The sequence below is a fragment of the Passer montanus genome, unplaced genomic scaffold, assembly GCF_014805655.1.
Source record: "Passer montanus isolate IOZ18808 unplaced genomic scaffold, ASM1480565v1 scaffold3, whole genome shotgun sequence".
Lineage (NCBI taxonomy): Eukaryota > Metazoa > Chordata > Aves > Passeriformes > Passeridae > Passer > Passer montanus.
This window is the reverse complement of record NW_024367707.1, coordinates 4,627,292-4,647,431: the sequence shown is the minus strand read 5'-3', so window position 1 is coordinate 4,647,431 and position 20,140 is coordinate 4,627,292. Positions and strand designations below refer to the sequence as shown.

Here is a 20,140-nt window from a genome sequence, read left to right as displayed (position 1 = left end):
GCATGCTAAAAAATCTCTTTCAGATATGTTTTGCAATTATTGTGGGCATTTAGGTGAACTATAGAATATATATGTGTACTAAAAGAGGGAATATACCCAGTGTGAGAGATGCAATAACACACCTTGAGCTGAAGCCTTTGTGTAGGTGGACTGGAGCTTGGTTAGAGGCAAAAAAGTTATGTCTCCAGCAAATGCTGCTGTCAAGACAGCATGCCCACAAGTGTGTTACCAAGCTGTTATGATTCAGAGGAGGGAGCTGCTTGGGATATGTCTCTGAGTGAAGCTAATGGAGTGACACTGTAGCAACAACTGCATTGCCTCACACTTCTGGCAATGGGAGATTGCAGAAATGGGATTTTCAGAGATGGGGGAGTTGTTCAGACAGCCCATAACAGCACCCTCGTTTGCATAGAAGCCATTTTCCTATTTCCAGAGAAGTCTATGGCCTATCAAAAATGTTGTGTATATCCCAGTGGGGAACAAATAACGTTTGAACATCCTAGCTTTGAAGCAATGACTATCCTTGAAAAATATGTCATGTATTAAAGAAGGTGAGAACAGTAAGTGTAGGCCATTGTTGGATTTGTTTGAGACTGTTTGAGGTTGAATTGTGTATTTCAGAATGCACCTTTAGCTCATACAGCCTCTGCTGTACATGGAGAGATATCAGTCTAGGCTGGATAAATCCTCCAGTCAGGTGCTCAAAGTTTTATAAAAGGAGCATGGATGCCAGATCTCCTGGGAATTTTAAACAAGCTCTTCCTTGATCTCTCAGCCTCAATTCTTATAAGTTTTTTGTTACTGATACTTCTCTTTTTTGGTATTTCAATTATCCATCTGACAAAATAGGAATGGTAATACTTTAATAACTTTGTGAATAGTAGAAGTTTTCAAAGCGTATTGATAACTTCTAATGAAAGATACAAATATGAGATAATGAGAGTGTATATGGGATGGACTCTTATCTATTCTGTTACCATTTATGTGCCCTACTAATGAGGGGAGATAACATTCACTTTGATCTACAAAAGAAAAACCACTTAATCCCTGGATAGAACTTTGATGCAACTATTATTATAACACAGTTCTTGCTACTTCTAAGGAAAATGAAAGCTTCCTTTTGAAAAAAACACTATCTAAAAATTATGTACTAGGTGATGGACCTGTTATAAATAATCTTTAGAAGATGGTTATCATGGGGCAATTATATATTAAATGGCTGCAATCATACAGATTCTTCTGTGTAATTGAGATTTATCAATTTGACCATCACTCATTTATTTTTAAGGTGAAGTTTCCACCATTGGGATAAAATGTTTGTGGAGCTATTTCTGTGAGTGCTTTGTGGTACATCATATGTGTTTACATGTCTGATAAAAATATGCCTGATTTAACAGGACTCTTGCCAATTACCTGGTATGGAGGATGGTTTATTCAAGGTTATTTAACCTCAGCAGACGTTTTCAGTATCGGTGGCTGGAATTTTCTAGGGTAAGTTATGCTTTCATAGCATTTACAAGGGTCCTAATTTGACACTGTTGGTTTCCCTTATAGTTGCTTATACCTTTGCAAAACACAAAATGTTTTCCACGCTGGATAATTTTCTTGAATAAACTTTTTTTATTTTTGAAGACACCTTCTAAAACAATTGATGTACATATTTTTGTGTTTGATACTAAGACATTTATATGACACTAAAACAAAAAAAAGTCTTTTAGATAATGCTAAAGAGGTTTTGAACCCTCCCCTTTAAAAAAACTTAGTCTTCTTTTGCAGAAACTTAAATTAGGTTATGTGGGCTGTGATATTCAGGCCAAATTCTTTTGACCAAAATCTATACTTCTTGAAAACTACTGATTGCCTATTTGTGAATACAGCTCTAGTAAAACAGAAGTCTAGGATTTCAAGTTTTTAAAGCTTGCTCAATGCTCTTCCATGTTCTAATGCCATTACATGAGCTGTAGCACAAGGATACCCAGCCATTTCTACAGAGAAGATGATCAGGTGCTTGGGGTTGCAGAAGAACGATAAAACTGCCACAAGCTGTGAGAGCAGAACTAATAATCTGTCCAGTGATATGGGCATCTGTGTAAAACACATACATTTGATTCAATGAACCCTGAATAGAAAGCCACCTTGGTAATCATGTGGGCAGTGTGAGGGCTCCTTAAATAAAGCAAGGATGATTCTGAAAGTGAATGGTACTTTGTCTTGTGTCTGAGCTACTTGGGATGCTGAACTTTGTTTGCCATTCTGAAAATTGGCTGACAACAGGAGGCTGGCATGGTGCAGGAGGTGTGGGTGTTCTGTCCTCCCTGGTGAGGCATGCAGGTGACTAATTAAAGAACCTATACTGTTTTGCTTTGAGTAATACTGGAATAGTTCTGAGTTGATCATATACCTAAAAATAAACTCCAATAGCTTGATGGAAACTACACAGGAAAGGCAGCCTCTTGTACTTCTGAGATCATATTCAAAATAGTCTTGTTAGAGATGCTATTTCCTTCATGTAAAATATGAGAAACTGGCTGTCAGAACCACAGTGACAAGTTTGTAGGTGTCCCCTCCTGGGACATTTCTTGCTAGTCAGGTAAAATAGATTGATGCTGGCTATCAGCCAGTCTGTAGCATAATACTGTGTTACACTGAGTTATATAATGGCAGAAAAAATCCTGAAAGGAAACATTAAGCTTTGGGTACTGTGCATTTTAATATGGTAACTGGCTGCTATCACATCTCTGGGACGTAGAAGCTTAGGGAGAAATCGAATTCAAAGTGATTCAGTGCTTATTAATAATCTCATAAAGGCTGTCATACAATTACAGAATGGGTCACATTAAAAGGGACCACAGTGGGATCATTTTGTCCAACCTCCCTCCCTGCTCAAGCAGAGCCATCCCAGAGCATATGGCAAAGGATTATTCTTGAACTTCTCCTGTGAAGGGCTTTTCATACCCTCTCTGGACAATCTGTGCCAGTGCTCGTTCCCTTCACAGTGAAGAAGTTCTTCCCCAGGTTCACATGGAACTTCCTGTGCATCAATTTCTGCCTCTGGTCCTGTTGCTCAGCATCACAGAAAAGAGCCTCCAAAAGGCTCCATCCTCTTGGCATCTCCCCTGCAGATACTTTTAAACGGTGATGGGCTTCCCTCTCAGTTGTCTCTTCTCAAGGCTGAACAGGCCCAGCTCCCTCAGGCTTTCCTCATAAGAGAGATGTTCCAGTCTCTTCATCCTTGTTTCCCTTCACTGGATCTGCTCCAGGTAATCTGTCTCTCTTGTCCTGAGGAGCCCAGAACTGGACACAGCCCTCCAGACACACCTCACTGGGCTGGGTGGAGGGGCAGGATCCCCTCCCTGACCTGCTGGCAGTGCTGTTCCTCATGCACCCCAGGATCCCACTGGCCCTCCTGGCCCCAGGGCACTGCTGGCTCATGGACAGCTCATTGTCCACCAGGACCCCCAGGCCCTTCTCTGCAGAGCTGCTTTCCAGCAGGTCACCCCAGCCTGAGCTGGGGCCTGGGCTTGTCCTTCCCCAGTGCAGGACCCTGCATTTGCCTTTTCTGAGTTTCAGACCATTCCTCTGCCCATCTCTCCAGCCTGTCCAGGCCCTTCTGAAGGGCTGCCCAGCCCTGGGGCTGTCAGCCACTCCTGCCAGCTCTGTGTTCAGTGAACTTGCTGAGGAGGCCTCTGCCCCTTCCCCCAAGTCTTTAATGGATAGTTAAACAATACTGGCCATGTAAACAGGTGTAGACCTCACAGGTCAATAGAAAGGACATGAGGAATGGAGTCCAAGGCATTGGACTAGTCTGTTGTTGAATGGATCTGTCTAGTCAGAGGATGGAGAACTAGAGGCACCTTAGGATCATAAAAAGGACCCACCAATCCCTTGCCAGGTAAGTGAATTACCACTAAAATACCATTGAATTACCACTAAAAAGACACAAGCATGAGATAAATCCATGACCCTTAAAAGAAAGTATGTATTTTATACATCCATTTTTTAATTAATTCAGTCAGCCTCAACCATCATAAGCAGACTATTTTTTTCCACCAGGTTCTTATTTTCTATTGGTGGCTTTTATACCTTGTGTGTAGAAATCTTGGCACTAGGGCCTTAAAATCTTTGCAAGGAGAAGGAAAAATACATGATGACACTTTAAAAAAAACTTTAGGTTTAGAAATAGGACAAACCTGCTGACTCTAGAGAAAGTGCTTTGAGTAGCACACCAGCAACTCTCAGCAGCTCCTCTGCAGTGGCACTTTGAGACCTTGTAAATGCGCAGTGGCACCTGGGGAAGAGGTTGGCTAATTGTGTCGTGAAGCTCTGAATTGACTGCGAGGGCTTGAAACCTGCTATTTATAGCCACTGTTACTACCTGAAGTACTGTGTTTTAGAGTGGTACATTAATATTAGGAGGACCATTTGAGGGAGTTCCTGTTGGCTGTTGTGACATAAATATCAATAAACCAGCTGCGAGATATAATCTGTTCCTCTCAGCTCTATTTTTATTGGTCTCACAGCCTGTGCTGCCTTTATAGCCTCCTTACAGTCAAGCCTCCCTCAAAATAATGATAATTATTATGTTGTAATAATGGTATGTCACAGTCTAAAAGCCAGCTCTATCTCCTGACTATTTCTATGGCTGATGCATACTCACAGCTTTTGGAAGGAATTTCAAGCTCTGATGACTAATACCATAACTCCCCTTCTCTCCCCTGCACCAGGAAAAAGCTTCTTTGCAGGTTTACTCTGACCCCAGAGAGAAATTTTCTTTTCTTTTGTTCTTATCTTGTTTTTGAGTGTTTTGTTTTGTTATGTATAAAGGTTGAAGAATTTGGAAAAGGAGTTGATTGTCAAATTTGGCTCTATTTAGAAAAAATATCACCTTATTGTGTTTTGGTTTGACTAATAGGGGTTCTTTTTAGAAGCAATGTACTCTTCGCCATCGAAAATCTATTACTGCATATACAGTATTAATAAAAAGCACTTGGAAATGCAATTCACTGGTGTATTTAAGTGTGAGTCATTGATTATGCTTAATTACAGACAATATGATAGGGAAAATCAATCTCTGAACTACCAAAATATCTCACCTTCAATAGCTGAGGGTTAAGCTGCTCTGGAATTTTCCAATGAAATATTTTCCTATTGGAAAAAGACAAATCCAAACCCTTAATTTTGCTGGACATTTAATCTTGTGCTCAAAGGAGGAGAATAATGGGAAAAAGAAAGGGCTCAGAAACTGCAAAATTGATGCTTAAGAAGCTTTTATAATCTGTGAGAGGCCAAAATCCCTATCCTACCTGCTCTGGTTTGATGCTGACTATACTCTGCCTTTTCACAGCTGTCAGGTCTTAACTGCTGGACTGGAATTGTGCTTGTTCTCTGTGGAAAAGCTTAAGAAGTTTCTTAAGTGGAAAGGGAACACTTTGAACATTGAAAATAACAAAATTTTCTTAAATCAGCACTGCTTATTGCTCACATGGACCCACCTTCTATACTGTGTACAGGATTTATTTACACAAACTACATCTTGATGACCAATGTAATGTTGGCTAGTTAAGTACTCACAGTAATAACATTCCTCCTGTGAGAAACAGAAACCAAGGCAGCAAATACTCTTAGTTCTGTTTTGCCTTGTTCCTTGTTGTGTTGACCATTCTTGATTGTTTCTTTTGAAGTTCATTTATGGTGACATCATCAGAGCCTGAAAATATGTATTTAATACCATTCCTTTAGTAAAACATGCAAGTTGTTCTACCAACATCTTTCTACTGCAACATAGAGTGATTTTTTATTCTTTTGGGGGGAGACAAACATATTCAGCGTTCCTGATGATTTAAACCTCTTTTCTCCTGAAAATGCTCCATTTGGGAAAGGAACTGAAAGCAATTTTACTATTTTACACAAACTGCTATAAAAGTAGTTGGACAGAAAAATGACAAGAAGGTGTGAATGTGTACCCATCTGTGTTAAATGTCATTAGTTCATGGCAATGGAGGGCTCAGCAGGAGGTGTTGCACAAGGACTAGCCCAATTTTCATGAGGACAATCTTCCTAGGCTTCTCACCATGTCAGAGGAGAGGCACATGTTTTCAGGAGATATCTCACAGCAGGGTTTTTCTAGAGGAAATTGTCTCTCACAAAGAAAGAATACCAAGGTTAGTCCAAAGTAAGTAATTCTTAAAGCCTAGTCTCTCTGTCACTGCTACCATTGTAGTGTTCTGAAGTTAAAAATCTTACAGGTATTTTGTGGTATTCAAAATATTTGTCATAGCATTGGATGAAAATAGAAATAACTGTAGAGTATCATTATTGTTTCCTTTTGGTGGCTTTTTGACAAATATGCTTTGGCCTATACTGTGTGTGGATTCCTCTTAAACAGTATGGTGTTATGGTCTAATACTTGCCCGTGTCAACAGGTGATTCATGGAACTACAACTTTGCTGCCTCAGTGGGATAAATGTGTGGACCTTGTAGAAAATGCCCTCCCCTACGTTGTGGGTAAGATGTTTGTGAAAGCCCATTTTCAAGAGGACAAGAAAGAGATGGTGAGTTCTCTGTAGTCTCTGGAAATTTGCAGTTAGTGGTTTCATGCTCACAAACTGCCTCTGATGTTAGAACAAAGTTAAAAAAGACAGAAGACTCTTGAAAATGTTTTCATTGAATTTAAAACCCCCAAAACACTAGGAGAAAATTGAATGAATTTGAAGAAGTATTACCTTTCCACCCATCTGGGCACTGCCCCTTCTTTCCATCTGCAGCTACAGACAAATAAGCAGCCAGTCCAAAACAGGTTGAACACTGTTAATTTATGTAAATAGTGACAGCCAGGCTGTGCAGGAACAGAGTGAGGGGTATTGATGAGAAGTGGTTTGGTATAGCTAATATAATTTATTATGGTAAAGTTTTTACTGACTAATCAAAAAACTGGTTGAGATTTCTTTGCTTTAGGATTCCTCTTTGAAAGCTGTGACTGCTACACCTGTAGTCGGAGCAAGAAACATGTGACTGATATCTGGCCCAAATTAAGGGAAGCTGAGAGGCTCTCACATAGTGAGAGTTTATATCCATGATTCAAATCATTCCTGCTGAACAGTGGAAGGAAATATTCTTCCATACCTTTGAGTTGAGAGAGATGTTCATCCTCCTTCTAAAATGTTCAATATTCAAATAATTAATTACCCTTCACAATAATTTATGACTTATTTTTCAGTTCATGTTTTTCTTATAAAGTTTTCCAATATCTGCTTTTACAGCCATTGATTTTCCAGCAGTAATCAGTTTTAAATTGACTCATTTAGTCATTGAACTTAACTCTCCATGCAGGAGAGGCACAACCATTTAGGAAACATGAGATGGCAGCCTGTGCTGGGAGCAGCAGCTCTGTGAAAGCCCTGCATTGCCCTGGCTCAGTAGGCTGAGTTTGTCTCTTTGGCTTTATCTGCTTGCACTGCTTTCTCAGGAAAGGATTCCATTTTAGAAGGCACATGCTTATTTGACTTGTCCAAATCTTTGTCATCTGTTTCCCTCTCAGGTTCTGCAGTTATTTTCATATTTGCCTTCAACTGGAGTTTCCTCTCTGAGATCCAGCTTTTCAATCTCCTTTTTCTTAACCAGTTTGTAATGTGCTATTTGGCCATTTTGTGGCAAAAATATGCCAGGCATATGCAGTATGTTATCCTGCACAGATAAGTGGGAAGAGTAGGAGTATAAGAAATGTACACTTTATGGAGGGGATGGACACTTTTTTGTATTTGAATATGTGAGGAAAAATTATGAGAAGCAGATAGAGCAGAGTTTCTCTTGAAATGCAAGTTAATTAGAATGTTTCTTAGTATGCACATTCCTTTTAAACTAGAGCTTTGGAAAATTATCAAGTCTGAATTTGCAGTAGCACCCATAGTGAGAAATGCATATAAAATTCATAGTGTAGGTCACAACATTCAGTCTTAAAATGGAAAACCCATGGAGATAAAATTACATACAGATGAAATTCGTTGCATTTCATTTGGAAGTGTGCTTTTCAACTTAATAATTTGTGGTGTTATCATTTTCATTTCACTGGTTTTCAGTTCTATTTCTCTTTCTTAGGCAGTAAGAAAGCATGTGAGTAAAGCACTCCTATTTGTACAGGTTTTTCTTTTTTTTTCTTTTTTTTTTTTTCTGGCTTATGGCATATATCTGTCTATGATAAGCAAATCCTGAGTTACAGATAATATGGATTCTTTCCCCCCACCATGTTTTGTGATTGATGTTTTATACCTTAGATACTTTTATCAAGAAAGACATTATTTGTGTCTAAATATAGCACTGCTTCTAACTCAGAGTGCCTGCAGTGTTTTTTACAGATACGCCTGAGCAGTTTCAGTAATAACTTTGATAGCAGGAATAGGTTTCTGCCCCTACCCCCTGCAGCTACAGCTGCTGCATAAAGCCTAAGTATACACCAGGGCCCAGCTGCAGAGCTTGAGTTTGAACTTGTAACCTCCAAATACAGGGAGTTCACCTCGTTAGTGAACGAAGTTAATTGAGTCAGTGCTCTGTCATCAATATCTTTAAGTTACCCTATTTCCTGGGATGCAGTTTACTGTGGATGTTTACTCTTTAGTCATATTTAATGCTAGACCCATATTGCCTCTAAAAATAAGAAAATGTTTTTTGAAAAGGGTAGGAAAAATGAATAATCCAAGGAACTTTGCTGCATTTTTTCTGACTGCACCACAAATAAAGGACAGGTCCAGATTAAAATGTTCGTCTGATACATTAATGACAATTTAGCTACAAATAATGTTACTTTTGAGGGTTTAGTCTCTGCTTTTAATGACATTTCAGATCTACTAGATTTATAGAATAAGACTATACAAATCTCTGCTGCTTGACATTTTCATTATTTTTAAATGTAACATAACTGATACCACAAAGTTCCAATAAGTCTTCATCTAATGGGTATCTGTCATGTCTTGTGCTGTCTCAAGTCTGGTTTGTGCTAAAGGACTCAGGCAATGGTTGGATCCCTCTCATTGCCTCTCTCTCACAGCATTCCCATGGCTATCTGTCGTGGGGCTCATCTGCTGACATAAACAGACACAGCTGCTTGCATGCACTTTTCTGGGCTGCCAGACAGATCCATAGGAATGAGGGCTCTTTAGACTCATATGATGCATATTTTAGCCATTATATGTCTTTGTCATTTCAGGGTTTTCTTAGTGTGTATACTCACTGAACAGTCCTATTATTATTTTTTTTTACTTGCTTGAGATGTGGTCTTGGCTTTGCAGAGGTGTCTGAAGAAGCAGCCGAGGTGAAGTGGTTGTGGGCTTTCCCAGTTTTGCACAGATCCAAGCTGTCATTTATGGTCCAGGACCACAGAAGCAGCTAAGGCTGCTCAGTAGTGTGAGCCAGGGCCTCCCTCCCTGCAGTAAATAAAGGGTAGCAATGCTTCACAAATGCAGCTAAATACAGGCTAAATATTTGGATACTGCTTTGTATTTGGAACATGATGCTGTCAGCCCAAATTCAGTTCTTTGCCAGTATTAATAAGGCGTGTCTCAGTCTCACATAAACCCAACCAGGCCACAGACATTGTCTCTGCAGGAAAGGCTTTATTTGTGCCAATGCCTTTCAGCTGGCTCCTTCTGCATGGACCAGTGATCTAGAACCTAAAGGACAGAAATCTCCCTAAAGGACTGCAAATTTCTCAGTGTTTTTTATGATTTCAACATGGGTATCCTCACAAATATGACATGAAGTGATCAGCAATGAACAGGGTGTGTGATGCCAGAAGGGAAAGAAGGTGGAAAAAAACCTTACCTTCAGAAGAAGTGTGTTACTACTGAAGAAAGCAGAAATTAGCCTTCAATTAGCCTTCTGCTGTCCTTCCAGAAAGGACAGCAGATACCATCTGAGCCACAATCATTTGTGATCTAAACAAATCTATTGCTCCTATATACACCAAAACTTTCCTTACAATGATTCTGCCATGATATATTTTACTGGGAGGGATTTACTAAATATTTTGCAGATGGAGGAATTGACTGAAGGAATTCGCTGGGCTTTTATTGACATGTTAGAAAAGGAGAATGACTGGATGGACTCTGAAACAAAAAGAAGAGCTCATGAGAAGGTAATAAATATAAATGTTGAATAAATAAAATCCTGTTATGATAAAGATTTGACTTGAGTAATAACAGTATGCCATGAACTGTATTTGCAGTTCCAGTTACTTAATGATAATTTTCTTTGTGAAGTGACACATTTGTTTTTCTGGACTCTGATCCATCTGAGGTCTTGCTTCTCTGCTGAAGTTATTTTTGTTGCCTTGGTCTTCTTTCCTCGTGTCCACTATTCCCTATCTGGCTCTGTCTGATATAGACTATGAGCTTATTTCAGATTTGGCTTTTCTTGACAAAGTCTTCACCTTGACTGGGATCCCAGGGACACAGCACTCTACAGACAGAGAACAGTGTCTAAAACACCTGTGACAGCTCAGGGTATTTGCTGTGAAGATGGAGGATCTAGCCTAGAAGGAAATTGGAGAATAATTCAGCTTTCACCGTTTTTCCACAGTGCTGTGGTGGGAGGCCTAACTTGAGAGCTGTCTTTTGGGAGCATAATGGTGATCCCAGTTGAACATCCATTTCCTGACAGAATAATGCCAGTAATGAAGTGTTATAATCAAGGATGGCATTACTGGTCCTGATTGCTTTCAGATAAAGTCACAATAAAATGCAGGAGGAAAAGGTGAAGGCTGGAGGACGTACTCAAAACCTCCTTTTCACCCTATTCCCACATTGACAGAATGTGATGAGTGGAAAGGAGGATTGTCCAGATGCAGAGCCCTGCCCCCAGAGCAGCAATTGGAGGGGTTGTATAAAAAGACAAGTGGAGGGTGTTGTGTAGGACTGTGTCCTTATTTACTGAGGCAATGGGATATCAATGAATTAGTAAGCACCCTCTTTGAATAAACTGACAGGCAAGTGCAGCTGAACTGTTCCTGCTCTGTGCTTGAATAAAAATAGAGTGTTTTAATTTAAAAGCAAGCATGGACTTAAAAATTTTTAGTAATTCTAATGAAAAGGCTGTTGAGGAATTTTATCATTGGAAAGATTTAAGTTCCATATGCAGTCTATTTACATTTTATACAGCAGTGCTCTTCATATATGTGCAAATGAAATAGAGCTGCATAAATGCACCAATAAATTCTGTAACAAGAGAACAATAGTAAAATGACATTTATTTCCTGTTAACCTGGTGGTAAATGGGCTGCAGTTATTACTTCTTCCTGGCTGTTACACTTTTTTTTTTTTTTTGCTAGAAATACCATTAGAAATATAATGATCTGTAATTTAGATATTTGCTAAAGTTGATGCAAAATAAGAGCAGGAAGATTTTCTAAAGATTTTCTTAATAAAGATATTTCTATATAACAACATGCTTAGTGACTTTGTTCAAAATTTGCTACCTGCCTTTCAGCAGGGAAACAATACAAACATTGCCAAAACCCAATGAACTCCTAAAAAAAGCTCTCCCTTTCCCATTTGAAGGAGGATTTTCATCAGAGGGTAGGCTAGATCTCCAGTAGGTACAAATGGCTGTTTCCCTCCATTGATAGATTTTGGAAGCACATGGAACTTTGCTCCCAATTTAGACATGTCACTGAAGGTTCTGAATTTGAGGTGGTGAGTCTGGCCTGAACAATTCATGACAACCTAAATTCCATAAGTACAACAAAAATAAAACTACAAGCCATAGTGCTATCAAATGTATAGCCAATGGTTCAAAATCATTCTCACCGAACTGAAAAACCATTTCATAGTTTGCTGACATAGGAACAAAGTCCAACTTGTGAGACACGAGTGTTATGTAATGCCTTAGATACTGCAGCAACAATTACGTGATACAACTTACGTCTACAAGTTTAAGTTCAGATCCACAGAAATAGCTACTTGGCTGGAAGGCAGGAGCCTAGAGAGACATTTGGTAGATTTCCAGGCAGGGAGTGTGTGCTTGTTTATTAAATATTACTTATTGTTAATGATAGATCTTCTATTTGTCCTGGAACTCTTGGATGAGCATGTTTTTAATTCAAGAAATAGATTCATTACATGTAGGGTCAGATAATTCACAGGGGAAATCTAAGTTTTATAATACAGCAGAACCTTCAAAATCTGTTACACTGTTCTAATTAAATCTCATGAGCCTAGCACTTTCTGCTGTTACTTTTTCAATACTTAGGCTTTAATAAAGCAGCACAGACAAGTATGAATTTTGTGAGGGACATTGGTTGGTTAAAAAAACCCCACTATTACTTTAATGTAAAGATCTGTAAAAAATGCATTTCTTTGTCAATAAATGTCATCCACATGCTGGTCTCTTGCACACAGGATGGAGAAACACCAGGCACCAACTATAAATTGGGAGAGAGGGTGCAGGGACAATAGCTAGGGACCTGGGGGCTGTCTGGTTTGGAGAAAAGGAGGCTGAGGGGCCACCTCGACATATTCCTGAAGTGGGGAAGTGGAGAGGGAGGTGCTGATCTCATCTTCCTGGGGTCCAGTGACAGCATATGTGGGAGCAGTTCAAAGCTACTTCATGAGGAGAGGTTGGACTGGACACTAAAAAGCTTTTATTTACCAAGTGGGTAGTCAAACAGTGGAACAGGCATCTTGGAGAGGTGGTTGATGGCCCAAGCCTGTGTTTAAGAAGCATTTGGACAATGCCCTTAACATCCCGCTTTAACTTTTTGGTCACCCTGTTGGTGGCTGTTGGACAAGATGTTCTTCCTTCCAACTGAAATGTTCTAATTCTATTCTATCAATTAAGTAAAGACAGGAAGCTATTAGGTAAAGTTTTCATCAGTAACTGTCACATTGTCCCTTGTAGCAGTGCAGATTGGAGGTTCTGCCCTAAGTTCCATGGCAGAACTGTAGCCTCCATGGAAATGACTGATTCAGATATTTTGCTCATCCTCTGTATTTTTAATCACATTTCATTTTTGAAATGTTCAAATGCTCTGAAAAGAAATTAACTGCAGCAACCTCATGGAGGTTTTGTTTACTGTGCCTGCCCTATGTGATCTATTTAATTTCCTTTAGTTTTTCTTTAATTCCAGGCATATTTGGGTCATTAACAATTTTTTTTACTCATTTCCTGAAAGTAGAAGAGGGTCACTATGGGATCTGGGTGTCTGGACAATGAACATAGAGAGTCTTGTGGTGATTGTAGCTTTAGATGACAACATTGTAATGTAAAGGACAGGGCAGGTTTGAAAGAGAATTAATTGCAAATCTTCCCTGTGGTTCAGATATTCACTGTTTTGTGTGTTTTCTGCTTCCTGTTTTCTGACTGATGCCCACCTTTCTTTTGTGCTTGGCTGAGGCCACATTTGTGTACCTTGCTGTCAGCCTGACGCTTTGCAATCAAAGGAACCATCGACCTCCAAAGGACTTATAAAAGACCCTGTGGTAGAAACTATTTGTGAATTTTGCTTTAGGCATCTTGTGAGCTCTATCTAATCACTCCGTCTGTGGCTCTTTGTGTCTGTCCTGTTGTTTTATGTTGCTCAGAGGGTACACAACTAATTTGATGTTAAAAGGATCGAATCTACTACTCCATGTGACACAGGGAACAATTGTCTTTCAGCCGTGATATCTGAGAATAATCTCTTTAGTCATTGTATAGTTTGGAGTTAAGGTTTGACATTCCTTTTGTAACAAAACAATATAATAAGATAGCATCTAATAATTTACCTCTGTCCCCTTCCGTTCCTTTCTTTCTGTGATCGAAAGATGAATTTAAACCAGACCATGTAAAAGCCACTCTCACAGAAAAGGTTTCTAACAGGGTGAGGCGGCTCTGCCTTCACGTGCAGTTCTCACCTGGCTCTCTGGATGGAGCTCATGCTGCTTCCAAAGGAGCTCAGAGTCCGAGAGAAGCGCTGGGCTCTGCGCTGTGCTGCTGTTTTCTCTCCTGTCCTTACTCCTTACTCTGTCCTGTCCTTACTCTCTCCTGTCCTTACTCCTGTCCTTCTCTCCTGTAAGGACAGGAGAGACAGAGAAGCGCTGGGCACTGCGCTGTGCTGCTGTTTTCTCTCCTGTCCTTACTCCCCTGCACTATTCAAGCCCATCTTTATTACACCGTATTTCACTATCATCTCAAATTTGCTTCAAGTATGTCTGTTAACCCCCCGAATTTTCAGTGGAATGCTCTGATAAACAAACACCCCAAACAGGTTTCTGTTCTTGCCCTTTTAGTCCCCCTTTTGTAAGGGTTATTACATTTTGCCCTCATTTGCAGAACTGAAATTATTCAAGTGGGTGCTGCTGCAAGGGTGTGTCTGGCAACACTCTTCAAATGCATCTTCTGTGACTTACCCATGGTCAGGTCACAGCCTCTGAGCAGGACTGCAGGGCTGGGGGCAGAGAAGGGACACCCTTTTGTTTTTTTACATTGAAGGTGCAGAATGCAGCCAGCTATGGTGGCTAAACGGTATTGACAGCTGTGTTTTGGCATGGTGGGTCACAGGGGAACTGTGGGGAACCCACAACTGAAACTCCATTGATGTAACTTGTGTGATGAGGGCTCACTTCTTTAAAATGGTAATTTATTGCTTCTGCTCTTTAAAGGATAATTCAATGGAAGACCATCACTGACATGTTAAATTATTCCCACTCCTGGGCAGGAATCATTATTTTATTAATCACTATTTTTCCTTCCTAAAATGTCCTTTGTTCTTGGGTTTAATTGGAGGCTTGAAAAAAGATGTTTTTCTTAAATTCCGCAAGTCTCTTGTAAAAGATCCTCTTAGGCTATGGCACAGGAATAACTTCCTATTTGGAAGTTAGTTCTTTTGCTTTGCAGTACTATTTTTAAAGCATGGATGATAAGCCAAAAAAGTGCTTGTTTTTCCTCTAGTAAGATTTTTCTGTAACATTATTAACCTCCTTAAGTTGTGGAGTACAAATCCCAAGGTCACTGTGCAATCATTTGGCTCCTGAACTTGCCTGCTGCTTTGCTTTATTTCTAAGTTGTATATGCAACATTTGTTTTCTCTACATCTCTGTTCTGAAGACTGAGTCAAGAGGAGCACAAGAAAATATCAGGACCGTGCCTAGCTATAGGTGGCTCTCTCGGGCAGTGTTAGGTACCTTTTTTTAGCCTACAGGGCTTGTTCTGCTTCTTCAGAGAATACAGCAAAGCTCCCTAGACAACACAGTGTAGTTTGGGCCAATAGCCCTTATGAAATCAAGAGCCATCTGTACAAACACTGATTTTACAGAGTATAGGTACTTTAAAGGAGATGGGTGCCCATGGGTTATCATACTGAAGCCATTCGTTTCCCAGCCAGAACTTGCTGGCCCTGTCCAGCCCTGCAGTCACTTATCTGAGCCACAACCCCCTTTCTCAGCTCTCCTTGGCCTCTCTCTCTTCACAGTTGGGTTATTTCACTATGACCATGACAGTTGTACTACTCAGAGCAGAGTCCAGTGTCTGCTTCGGACAGTGGCCAAACAGTAGCAGATGTTTAGAGATGAATGCAAGGGCAGGGCGAGCATAAAGGGACACATTCCCACTGTCCTTTCCTGGCCTCTGACAAACTGCAGCTCACTTGCTTCCTCAGCCAGAAGTGGTGTCTTTGTATTTACTCATATTTTCCTCCTGTGAGTTTTTCTAATGACTTTTTGAACTCACAAAAATTTTTATCATCCACAACTTCCCAAAGTATCGAGTCCCACTGCCTCACTGTGCTCTGTGGCTAAAAATAATGTCTTTTTGCTTGATTGAAAAATGTCACCTTCTCCTATGTTATGGTAGTGCAGAAACCAGAGAATCATCATCACCTGTTCTCTTTTTGTGTTCACTCTTGCTTCTGTAAAGTCTTGGCAATACATTCTGGGAGAAAGAAGCCTCCTGCTTTTCTTCACATAGCCTGTCCAAGGCATGCACTAGATACAGTTCTGAAAAATAACATTTCATTGAGACCTGAGGCAAGCCCAGACAAAAAGGCCAGGCACCACAGCTTCAGGAGCTGAAATTAATCTTGCTTAATGCCAAGCTACTTTGCACAAAAATGACAAATCATCCAGTCTTGAAAGTGGTTACTGGGTGCTCTGCAAAAATTGGAAATGTCTTTTGAGTCTTGTGGGTTCTGTGGACCCATCCTATGAAAGTAAATGCAAAAATATGACAGTGGAACCAGCCCTGAGACTCAGTGCCTCTGATTTCAGTGGCTATTTCTAGAATGAAAGCCAGCACAAAACTGATATAACAATACTTGGTAAAAGAGAGGGATGGAGTTTCAAAACTAAAGCTTGCAAGACACCTTTTACATGTTCCTTTAAGATGACTTTATATCTTTACTTCAGAGAACGTCACAAAGTGTAAGACTGCTTCAGAGCACTTATAGAAACTGCTAGACATACTTCAGAAGAGCTAAGAAAAGCAGGAGAAATTTCCAAAACCTCTAATTGCAGTTAGACACTTAATTCCTGTTCAAAAGCCTATAGGGGTGACTGCTGACTTGCTAATTTACTGGTTTTACTGGAAAGTTTGATTCAGATATTCTTGAAACAACCTTGCTATTTCTCAATTGGGAAGCGTACTTTTGTTGAGTGCCAATTAAACCTTAGCTGTGCTTCTCCTTTGTGGCAGTGAGCATTCTGAAATTAGGATAGTCTCTGTCTGGATGCAAAAAACTTGAGGGCCTGGTTGTATTGTAGTAGTTGCATTGCAGGGAACAGTGAGCCAATCTCTTTAAAAGGTTGGAATGTGTTGAAGTTTGGAAAAGGCAGAGTCACATTTTAACTCTTTTCCAACATGTCTGCAATTCCTTTGTGCATTATATATGTCACTAGGGGTTTATCTTTCTGGTTTAACTAATTTTTCATCGAAGCACAGCATGACTCAGGTTGGAAGGGACCACAGTGGGGTCATCTGGTCCAACCTCCCTGCTCAAGGAAGGTCATTCCAGAGCACAGGGCACAGGACTATGCCCAGATGGTTCTTGAATAACTCCAGTGGGAGAAACTCCACACCGTCTCTGGGCAATCTGTTCCAGTGCTTGGTCACTTCCACAGTGAAGAAGTTCTTCCTCATGTTCAGGTGGAACGTGCCGTGTGTTGCCCTGATTTTTTAAGATTTTCTAAGCCTTCTGATGTTTGCATTCTTGTAGCAAACTTTCTCACACACTTTCTGTAAACAACTTATTGTTTTGCATTCTTTTATGGAAGAGGAGAAATTTGATGGACTCTTGGTTTGTCCAGTGTCATTGGAGAGGTGGCACTTTCAGCCTCCAATCCACTGTCACCTTTGGAAGTCTATAAATGTTGGAGTCAGAAAATAAACTTCCCTTTTCAACCTTGAAAACAGCAGCGTGTTCACGTCGTGTTGTTTTGTGTCCCATAACGACACCTGTGCATCAGTTTCTGCCTCTTGTCCTATTGCTTGGCACCACTGAGAAGAGCCTCCAAAGAGCTCCATCCTCTGACACTTTCCCTTCAGCTACTTAGAGGCGTTGGTGAGGTTCCTTCTCAGTTATCCCTTTTTGAGGCTGAACAGCCCATTCCTTCTTCTACCATGTCCATGGACATGAAAAGAAGGTGACAACTCAATAGGAAGTTGTAAGGAAAGTAGATGCTTCTCAGATATGATGTAAGGGATTTGAAAATTTGTGCTACTTACCTAGTTTGGAATTTGGCCAGGATTTTGAGGCTGCCACTCCTTCACCATTCCTTAGATAGCTGTTTGGAAAATGCCAATTTTTAGAGTAACATTTTTTCACCTGAAGAAACAGAGTATGGTACTTTTCTTCTAGATTAGAAGTGTTCCATGCTTTTCTCTGAATAAAAATAGGTCTTCACTTTCTATCAGATTAACATCTCCTTTTCTTTCTTATTCATTTTACATCAAATATTTATTTCTCATCACAAACTTTAATTTTTGAACTCTAAGAATAATTTATCACATCCTGAATTTAATTTAACCTTCTCAGGAAGACTGGATTTTCCTGATCAGTAACCATAGGAGATGTTCTTCTCCATTGGCCAGAGTTGAAACTAATAGCCATGGCGTGTTTGCTTATCTCTTATCTCTGGGGTTAGATTGCTGCTGTCAGCTTCTCCCTTGTTATCTGGCTGCTGCTACTGCTCACTCAGTTGTGCAGGGATGTCAGTTCCATTAATAACCTGAGCACCGTGCAAACAGATAGTGGAAAACAGGTGAAGGGAGAGGAAATTGTATTTAACCCTGATCTCACAGCTGTCATTTTTCAGACTCAGCCACAGCTACATAAGGCCAGAATGGGTGTGTGACATCAAAACACTTGTGACAAATCTCATGCTTGAAAATAGGAGGGAGACAGATGGACAGACACCTGCAGATGCTACGGGACCAGGGTGAATCTGAAGGTTTTATGGCAGGAATGCAACATGAAAACATTGTTATGCTAAATGACAGAGTAATTCTTCCAAAGAGCAAGAGATCTTCCATCACCCCTGGAAGTCTTGGATTGTTTCAGCTTTAACTTTCACTGTCTTTGTTGTTTTAACAAGTAAGCCTGTCTCCTGTAGAGGTACAGTTACAAAGACAGTGTAGTCCCCAGCTCAGCACCAGCAGACGTGGAGGTGCAGGAGAGCTGTTCTCTGTGTGGAGGAGTCCACAAGGGCATGCTCAGGTATCTGCTTGGCATTGCCTCGCTCTCTGCAATGAAAGTGCATTTCCTGGCTGTGGTGATCTCCTGTAAATACCCACTGAGGAGAGCTGCCTGCTGGCTGGGAGTGGGTGAGGAGCTCAGCAGGGCAGAGCCATGGGCTGGGACCCCACCATGGACCCTCAGCCTGGGCCCTGAGCTGTCCACAACCAGGAGCATAAATCAGCAGCACTTCAGCTTGCTCAGGTATCGTACCAGTTACTGGGGTCTGATGCAAAGTTGTGAGATTTTAAATGGCTTCAAGTACTGTTATTGCTGGAGTTTACTTGTAAAGGAGCTATGCCACAAAAAGCTCATCAGACTCAGGAATTTGTTCCTTTAGTGGCCTTTTAGAAGCCAGGATGCTGTGACTAAGAATAAAGGCTTCCTCAGCTGCCCTCATTTGTGAGGGAGCTGTGACATGTCTTGTGCTCAGTTTTCTGTGTATGGGATGAGCTTCATCAATGTGAAAATACCTAGATATGACTTATTTAAAATATGTAAAGGTCTGCAATAGAGAGGAATTTGATCTTGAGTAGAGAGTAGAGCATTTTCTGAATATTTTTTCTATGTTCTGCAGCCTGTGTATTTGATTATGTACACATCTGCTTTCCCCCCATGCATTACAAGGCATGGACAACTGAGAGTGACACACTTGCTGGTATGGTGCTGGTCAGGTCCCTGTTCAAGCAAAAGGAATTCCTCCTCAGAGATAAAACATACAAGTTATGAGTACTACTGGTGTTTAAGTTCTCAGTCACTATTTCAGTTTGAGTAGTGTTAAAAGGGATCTCTACCATGTCTGGTTTCAGTTGCATCAAGACTGCAGCTGAAGCTCACTTGTGAAATGAGAAATGAAAAGGGAATTTTTCACATGCTATTCTTTATTTTTTAAAAAAAGCTCTCAGCAACCTTTGCTGAACCTTGAAAATGTTAAATGAATGTAAACTGATGCAAGCAGAGACTAAGGTCAGAAGTTGTCCCTTTCTGGAACAGGTTATTCAGAGTCTTGCATAGAACTGGAGAAGAAAAGCTGTGGTAAATCATATCCCATACAGTTATGATGGGGAGAGAGCTTCCTCACCCTTTCCTGGTCTCTGAGCCTGCCCCTCTCTCAGTGTCCAGTGCCAGAGATCTCAGCACATAGCAGTTTTTTGGGTCCCTGGGGACTTTCATTTTGCTAGCACAATGGGTTTTCATCAGCCTGCTGCTTGCCCTGAGCTAACAAAAACAACAGAAAAGATTTTTTTGATCAAGGTGGGTGTGTTTCTAGCAAGAGGTGGCATGAACATGGGAGTATGGATCAACTCATGAGGTGTTCTGGGGGTGAGCAGTGAAGGAGTTCCTTCACTTCCAGGAAGGAGTTTCTACAGAAAATTGAATATAATTTATAATAATTTATGCTGCTCACCAACATGACAAAGACCAACCAAAGGTGGCTTCTTTTTTTTT

At 40.5% G+C, this 20,140-nt stretch overlaps 1 protein-coding gene across 2 annotated transcripts in view; it reads left to right on the top strand.

Annotated features, from left to right (window-relative positions):
• The window catches only part of PHEX (phosphate regulating endopeptidase homolog X-linked), a 96,445-nt gene that overhangs the window by 35,275 nt on the left and 41,030 nt on the right, over window positions 1–20,140 (top strand). For both annotated transcript variants that reach the window (XM_039714534.1, XM_039714535.1), the window contains exons 10-12: window positions 1,398–1,491; window positions 6,423–6,551; window positions 10,025–10,126. In XM_039714534.1, coding sequence (XP_039570468.1) covers window positions 1,398–1,491; window positions 6,423–6,551; window positions 10,025–10,126 — 325 coding nt within the window. The remainder of the gene's footprint in view (window positions 1–1,397; window positions 1,492–6,422; window positions 6,552–10,024; window positions 10,127–20,140) is intronic.